Below are 8,731 nucleotides of genomic sequence, written 5' to 3'. Positions count from 1 at the left end.
TGATAAGGAAGAAAAAGAGGTAAAGACATCTCTGGGTGCCAGAAGCAAGAGGCTGGGTAAAAGATAGCAGAAAGGGATTCTGTTACCCTTGAAGATGAACTTTAAATCTGCCACAGCTTTATTGGGGTCATTTCTACTCACTCACTCCCTCAACTAACTAAGTCTCCCAGGAGTGGGTAGTCCTCCTTTACCATTTGCAGACAGGAGTAGTCTGGGAGGCTTCATAGAGGAGTGATATTTAAGCTAAATGTTCAGTGACAGTCAGAGAAGCCATAAGTAAAGACAAAAATGGAAATGCATTCCATCTGGGGAGGCATAAAGTGCTCCCTAAGCCTAGGGCACAGAGAACAGTGGCACAGCACAGAGGTAAAAAGTAGATATGGGACCTTGCTTCCCATGCACACTTGAACTTAGAGTGAGAAACCACGGAAAACGTTCAGCTGGAAGGAAATGAGATCACATGGAACTTTAGAGAGGTCACACTGACGTAGAGTCCTGGGGATGGATTACAGTGGGCCAAGACTGGAGTCAGAGACCATTACTGGACGATTAAACAGTCCTGGAGAGAGACGATGAGGGCCTGAAAGTGATACTGGAGAGGAAGGAACAAGGTTGGGAGATCCATGGGGCTAGAATAAAAAGAGCTGAAGCCTTATTGATTGTGGGGAAGAGAAAGAGAGAGGCAAAGAGGGAAAAATTCGGTTTGGACAGTGTCATCCACTGAGAGAGGAAACACAAAGAAGAAGAGCAGGTACAGGAAGAAAGAAGAATTCTAATTTGGAGTGGGAGCCTCCAGGAGAAGTCCTTTTCTACCAGTGGAGCTGCCTAACTTCAAGTGGATCACAGGCCTGGCCACAGAGAAATATAATCAGGACCATAACAGAGAGGGTGTTTCCACCCCACAGTCCTGCATCACATAAACCCAGGGTTCTTATATAATCCACCATCAGACTTCCTGTCATTCTGCATATGGTAGATTAAGAAATAATTGGATTACATGTCATCATCTAATTCATAGCTGACAGTTTTATGTTATTCAAGTTAATGCTTAACACAACTTTATGAATCAGTTCTTCTACTATCATCCCTATTTTTGTTGTTGTTCAGTTACTAAGTCATATCCAACTCTTTGTAACCCCATAGACTGCAGCACACCAGGCTTCCCTGTCCTTCATTATCTCCCAGAGCTTGCTCAAACTCATGTCTACTGAGTCAGTGATGCCATCCAACCATCTCATGTTCTGTTTCCCCCTTCTCCTCCTGCCCTCAATCTTTCCCAACATCAGCATCTTTTCCAATGAGTCAGCTCTTTGCATCAGGTAGCCAAAGTATTGGAGCTTCAGTTTCAGTATCAGTGTTTCTCATGTATATTCAGGGTTGATTTCCTTTAGGATTGACTGATTCGATCTCCTTGTGGTCCAATGGCTCTCAAGGGTGTTCTCCAGCACCACATTTCAAAAGCATCCACAGAGAGACTAAGTAACTTTCCCCAGTGATATCTGGGTAAAAGTCAGTAGAGTCAGGAACTGAACCTTGGTAAATATTTGAGCTGATTCATAGCCATAAGATTAGGGCCAGGAGAAAGCAACTACTCAGATTTGGTCTAAGCCGTATTTTATTTTTATACAATGAAACTACTGAATAATTTAAGGATCTCTTGCCTTCTTCCACAAAGTAATGCCAGTATAAAGCTCATCTGATTCATAATTCATTTTCTAGATGTGAGATGAGATCTTATACAATTTTCCTTTTGCTGTTACTTTCCTTAGTGTTATAGTAGAAACTGAAAGAATACTTTCTTTAGTTCATGAGGACACTGTGACCTCCTGCCCTTTCAAGCCAAAATGTTTGCCTGTCTTTATGAGCAGAAGTAAAAGCATTGCTCTTTTCTGGACCCCTGGTGGCCCAGTGGTTAAGAATCCACCTTGCAGTGCAGGGGATATAGGTTCAATCCCTGGTCTGGGAAGATCCCACATGCCTTGAGCAACTAAGCCCATGTGCCACAACTACCAAGCCCGAGTGCCCAAAGCCCATGCTCCGCAATAAGAGAAGCCTGCTCACTGCAACAAAGAATAGCCCTCACTGCAATGAAGAGTAGCCCCTGCCGCAACCAGAGAAAGCCCGGGTACAGCAACAAAGACCCAGTGCAGCCAAAAATTAATTAATTAATTAATTAATTTTTAAAAAATGCATTGTTCTTCTGTTACATGCATGCTGACAGGACTCACTGGATGTATTGCACATGCGACATTTTAAATCTCTTACTTTCCCTTCTGCTTGGGAAAGACTACTGCTTGGTAGAGGTAGTCTTTCTCCTCCCTCTGGATGAAAACCTAGGCAGTCTCCTTGACATTTCCACTCATTTTTAGCTAATAAAAATTCCTAAAGCCACTTTAAATTGCAAACCCATCCTTAGGTGAAGAAGTGAAAATGTCCAGTACAATATATTAATAATCTCTTCAATCCTTATATTGAAAGATTTGCCTCCTCTTCCTGAAAGTGAACACATGGTCTTTTCTACTCCTTCCTAAACTGGCATTTCTGCTTCTCCTTGAGCTTGATCTCTTTGATTGGCAGAGTCAAATCAAGGAAAGAGAAGTGGAAGCCCTCCCCAAACTGCTCTGACAACCCTCTATTTCTCCCAATACTTACACTCTCTACAAGTACCTATAACAATGTATGTATCATTCTAACTCTCATACAGCCTTATATCCTCAGCACACAGCAGTTCTCAATAAAAATTTGTTAAATGAATGAATGAATATATAAAAGAGGACTACTCTGGTGGCCCAGTGGTTAAACTCCATCTTCCAATGCAAAGGATGTGGGTTCAATCCCTGGTTGGGGACCTAATATCCCACATGCTACAAGGTGTGACCAAATAAATTTTTTTAAAAAATGAAAAAAAAGCAATGGAGGAAATTACATATACAAAGTATGAAGTTCTTTCTATGATTTAAAAGTAAATTATATTGGCTATACTCCAATAAAATATAAAAAGCTAAACAAAATCCTACATAATACACAACTCAAGGACTGGACCCTAATGTAAACTATGGATTTTAGTTAATAAAAACATATCAATATTGACTAATCAAGTATTAAAAAAAAGTAAAGATGAAACTTCCTTCACAACTTTGCAACATCCTAGATTATCATGAACAAGACAATTGCTAAGTATGGTTTAAAGACCTGGAGGTAACTATGGTACAAAAAGCAAAAGCATTACTTGGTTTCTTCTAAGGAATGAAACCAAGAATAAGAACAGATGAGTCAGGGATCTATTCGTTTCCTTTAAAAGCTTTCTGATACTTGATTTCTAAGTATGTATATCTTCATAAAAATTAAAATATTCAAAAACAAAGATTAGTCAGTTTTAGATCTCCTGTACTCAAAAGCAGCCTGTAAGTATGTTTGACCTCACAGGCTTTAGTAGTTGTTTTTTTTTTTTTTTTTAAATTTTGTGCCCTGAGTCCTGATTACCAAAGAGTTGTTGACCCAAAGCCAAGTAGACAAACAAACAGAGCTGTGGACTTTAAGAAGGCAGTTCCAGTGGATCTAGACCAGTTAAGCAGGCATACCGAGCGGTGTGGCAGCTGTAAAGAGACTAAGTAAATCAATTAACTCCATGGTTTTCATGAAGACCTCTTCATATCAAAACTTCTTTCTTTATATGCATCTCCTCTGATCCTGTGGCAATGAAGATTGACATCCACACTCATATTTTACCAAGAGAATGGCCAGACCTAAAAAAGGTAATGGTGATTAATTTGCTGAATTATTTCTAAAGCTTCTCCTAGAATTATTTCTAGGGTTTCTCAATGCCTCTATTACAGAATGATGTCTTCTTTTGGGAATTAGATGTTAAATTTCTCTGCTTTAGGAAGTTTTTAAGTTATTTGGTAGCTCTTATTTCCTAGTTTTTTAAACTGATTTCATATTTACTTTGAAAGAAACTTGATTTTAAAAGTAAATGTTCTTTAAAAATCCTTTTTCCCCTCAAATGAAGCATTCTTTAAAACTTCTGGACAATATAAGTCAAGCAGTTTTGCTTCCATTTAAGTCACATATTCAGCTGCTAGGAAGATAGGTGCCACTTACAGAATTTAAAGTTACAGTTTCAAGTAAGAGACTATTAAAAACTAAATGTGATCGGTTCCCAGGACTTCTAAAACGTATTTCCTTTCCAAGATGTTGAAAATAAGTTTTGGAAGCACCAAATGATAGCTTTGTAGAATTTTTTTAAATCTATTTTAAAACACTGTCTAAAACCTTTCCTTTTTGATTTCTAAGCTGTAAATTCTTGTTATGAACTAGAGAGTAGGAATATAAAGAAAAAAAAAACTAGCAGAAATGACATGAAACCTTTGCACAGTGAATGTCTCTCAAGACTTTTCTCTGTGTTTCTCAAAAGATGGCAATTTCCTTTTGCCATTAAAAACTTATAAGTGAATACTAAAAAAGAAAGTGGAGAACATGAAAGAAATTTAAAATTGGTTTGAGTTTTACTCAGGCTAAGTATCAGATTTTACCCATTCAGACTTCTCTAGCACTTTTAGATGACTCCTAACGTTTCATCTATTTTCATCCCGAGTGAGGAAAAGTGAATGACCCCAAACTCTAATTAAAATGTGGTTTCACTGTTTCATTGTGAAGACAGAAGAGACTATTTTCTTCTCATAGTTGTCTCCTGGGAGAATGGTCATCTTAAGTGTTTCTTTGTCCACTGGTATTTTAGGTAAGATGGATAGTGGACATTGTAGATCAAAAAACGCAAGTGATGCTAAATCATGTTTGAAAGGTTTTCCTATTGCAGTTAATGGTAAGAACCAACCCTATGGGCTCAGCAGTTAAGAACTTGCTTGCCAATGCAGGAGATACAGGTTCAATGCCTGGGTCAGGAAGATCCTCTGGAGAAGGAAATGGCAACCCACTCTAGTATTCTTACCTGGGAACTCCCATGGACAGAGGAGCCTGGAGGGCTACAGTCCATGGGGTTGCAAAAGAGCTGGACATGACTTAGTGACTAAACAACAACCCTATTGAACTAACCCCTCCAAAAGGAGCCTACATGGGAACTTGCTGTTCTGAATGCTGTTGTCCTCGTTATATTTTATTATTAAAGTGTAGACATCGCTTCACAATGTTAGTGATGAACAATTGTAGTAGCCTAAAAGTGTACCTCCTTTTTGCTAAGGGGAGAAAACTTTCTACCTAGTATCCCATGTCATAACCCCACCTCCCATGACTTGCCTCCCATCAGAAGACTGCCTCCAGTTTCAGCAGAGAACTGGCCACCAAGAGCTGCAAATATCTAGGTGTCCCGCCTGATGCCGGGTGCTGAAGGCACTGCCAAAACTGCTCCGGAAGCTCCAGGATGCAGAGCATGGAGAGGCTATAACCACAAATGCATGCGCTGTAGGCTCGCCACACACAAGTTCCACTGGCTCTTGATGGGGCATTCTATACTCACAAACCAGGATTTTATCTAGCAGTCTCACAGCCTGCAAGCAGATAACTGATACACTTTTTAAAAAGTTACTGAAGTATAGTTGATTTACAATGTTACATCAATCTCCTCTCTACAGTACAGTGACTCAGTTATACATATATATGCTTTTTCATATTCTTTTCCATTATAGTCTATCACAGGATACTGAATATAGTTCCCTGAGCTATACAGTAGGACCTTGTTGTTTATCCATCCTGTACATGACAGTTTACATCTGCTAATCCCAAACTCCCAATTCTTCCCTTCCCTACCTCCCCCCACCCCCTGCCTTGGCAACTACAAGTCTGTCCTCTGTGAATCTCTTCTTGTTTTGATAACTGATATATGTGATGATGATGGTGGTGGTAATAATAATAATCATAATACTCTTACACTTCCAGAGAGCAACAGAGACATGTAATTTGATTCACATAACATCTTGTGAATTGCAGATAGGATTTCTATCATTAACCTGGCTGGACAGATGAGGTCACTGAGACTCAGAAATGAGCCTAGAATCCCAGAGCTTCATGGGGCTGTGGCGGCCACTCCATAGCTCTTCATCCACACACACCCACCCTCAGAGAGCTGGTCCAGGGCTGCATTACTGCTGGGTGGGATGTCCCTGCTTCCCTCTGCGCCCCACCCCTCCAAGGCCACCCGTGACACCAGTCCCCTTCCCAATTCCCCACAGTCACGTAAATCACTGAGGGCTTCCTCACAGCAGGTGATCTGTTATGAGGTAGGCATTTCCATTGGAATGTAGGCAAGTTAGTCATGAAACAATTTGCAGAAAACCGTTTCTGTATTTTTGAACTGGGAAGAGTGAGATCAATACATCTAAATCGTCCTGGGATCCTTCTCTCTCCCTATTTCCAGTCTATATGATCAACTATATCATCAGTCTATATGAATATTAAAGTGACATGAGTGTATAGCAGATATGCTTTGGTGTTCATAGAGTTCAACAGTTCTAGCAGACTTTTCTTTGTCTTCAAATAGTTTTTTGTAGGTAAAATGTTATTTCAGAGCATCAATCTCTGATCTTTTCTTAGCATTTTTTCAAGCTTTCCAATAAAGAATGAAAAAAATAAGCCAGCCCTAGTTTCATTTTAGAAGATGAAGCCCCTCTGGAAGAACTGATATCTCTTTTCAAATCTGCCTTTTCTTGTTAAATATTAATAGACACGCTTCAAATACCTTGACCTCCTTAGTCAGTGAAGAAATAGAAAAGCAGAATCAAACGCTTGGCTTGACGATTAACCAATGATTACAAAGGACTGGGATTTGAGAACTTTTTTCATTTTCACTTGCTAATAATGAGTGTAGTCAGAGTTAGAGTTAAGATCCTTGGCGGGGGTGATGGGTAGAATCCGAGGTGGAGAGAGAGCAGATTCAGGAGGGCTCACTTGATTAAATTGTTCCTGATGAATCAGGAACCACACTCTGGCCCAAGAAACCTGTGTAAAAGTTATGTGGGGTTGATTCACAATGATATTATTTGTAACAACAAGAAGGATAACAAGATTTCAGCTTTTTCCTTCAGCAAGGCTTTACTGCCCACCTACTCTGTGCCTGACAGTAGGGCTTGCAAAGATGCTTTTAATTTTAAGGGGGCCTTTATTTAAAAATTACATATTTACATCTGCTTTCATTAGTAATGATTCAATTGCACTCAATCACTGTAACGTTTTTAGGAGAGAAAATCCCAGACAAAACTTGACTTTTAAACATCTCCTCTGAGAAAATAGAGATCTGGTTTCATCACCTGGAAATTCATTATTCACCTCAAGAGTGTGAGGTCCCCAAGACATTAAAAGTGTCATTCAGTTCATCAGTCCCTGATTCATACCTAGTCACTTCAGAAACACAATTCTTGTATATAGAACTTAATTTCCTTAAATTTTAAATATTTTTTTTTAATTTGTCATGGCCATAAATGCCTATGGGACACTGTTCAAAGTCAAACATTTTCAGATGGTAAATGCCTCCTTGTCATTTGCTCTGACAAAAACTACTCCCAAGGTCATAAATTTCAATTTTAGCCTCTTTCAACCTAGGATGAGACTTGGGGGATTGTGTGCAGCCCAGATTTGGAACAGATAAAGTTGCCCTAAGTAGATTAGGCCTTTGTAAAGTTCAAGGGAAGTATAAAGTGTTCCAAAGTGTTCCAAGTGCTTTCCAAGACAGGGAAGGGAGGAACACAGAGTGACAAAGGGCTCCTTCTTTCTCTCCTTAGTGGAGGGTGTGCCTTATTTCAAAACCTCAGAACGGAACAGGCTGTCACCACCACGTCACCCCCACTGCCATTATTGCCTGTCACCACCACCATCATCATCATTGGTGCCACCACTGTGAAAACTCACTACCACAACCATCGCCACTGCTGCGTCATAGCCTCCAGTACCGCCATGCCTGCCATGACTACCACCACCACCTCTGCCTCCCGCTGCCATCACCGCTGTCACCATCATTATCGCTGTCACCATCATTATCACTGTTACCATCGATGAGCCCCCTTCTATAAGCCAGGTCTGGTGTCGACAGCTTTCTCTGAATTGTTTCAGTTACTTCCCATAAAACCTTATGTCACTAAGACTCCCATTAGCCTCATTTTACACCTAAGAAAACAGTGACTTCAAGATGGTAAGTTGCTCCAAGAAAGTAAAGGATCTTGTAAGAGGAGTGTTGTATGTGTGACAAGATCCCTCCACTCTGCCTCTGCCTGCCTCTCTGCGCTTCCCCAATGCAAAGTTTCTCTCACCTGTGAACTAACGGGTTAACATTCCACAGGGAGTGAAAGAAAAGTAAGAGAGTGAGGAAGGAGGGGAAAAAGCAAGGAAAGAAAGAAGGAAACAAAATCTTTTCTTTCACATTAAAGTAAGCTTTCAATGGCAACCTTCCAGTTCAAGAGTGTATTTAAGTTTACTCTAAAGCATAACTGATTGAGGCCATTCCAGCCCTTCCTCCAACACATTCTGGGCAGCTTTATCCAGGGGAAGAGAGAAGTAAAACGCAAGGGGACTGAATGCATGAAGAGGGTGGGCATGCACCACAGAGGAGAAACTGGCTGCAGGAAGGAGGCATGCAAGGGGTCCAAGGCAGACAGGGCCGCTTGCACGCCCAGCCTACTAAGCCAGGTCCCCCTGTGTCACTTGGGAAGCAGCAGGTAGATTTCCAGAACTAATGTGAATATTTGGAGCTAAAATTCAAAAACAGACCTTCTACCCAGGTAGAATA

The 8,731-nt window shown here is 40.4% G+C and overlaps 1 protein-coding gene across 4 annotated transcripts in view; it reads left to right on the top strand.

The window, feature by feature from the left end:
• The first annotated feature begins 3,565 nt into the window (after positions 1–3,565).
• The window catches only part of ACMSD (aminocarboxymuconate semialdehyde decarboxylase), a 63,481-nt gene continuing 58,315 nt past the window's right edge, over positions 3,566–8,731 (top strand). For all 4 annotated transcript variants that reach the window (XR_233606.5, XM_059874321.1, NM_001075694.1 and 1 more), the window contains exon 1: positions 3,566–3,755. Coding sequence is in view for 3 of the 4 variants with exons in the window: in XM_059874321.1 (XP_059730304.1) it covers positions 3,699–3,755 (57 nt within the window). In the remaining variant the exon portion in view is untranslated. The remainder of the gene's footprint in view (positions 3,756–8,731) is intronic.

The sequence above is a fragment of the Bos taurus genome, chromosome 2 (assembly GCF_002263795.3).
Source record: "Bos taurus isolate L1 Dominette 01449 registration number 42190680 breed Hereford chromosome 2, ARS-UCD2.0, whole genome shotgun sequence".
In the NCBI taxonomy this organism is placed as follows: Eukaryota; Metazoa; Chordata; class Mammalia; order Artiodactyla; family Bovidae; genus Bos; species Bos taurus.
Note: the sequence above shows the minus strand (reverse complement) of the source record. Positions and strands in the feature narration are given on the sequence as shown.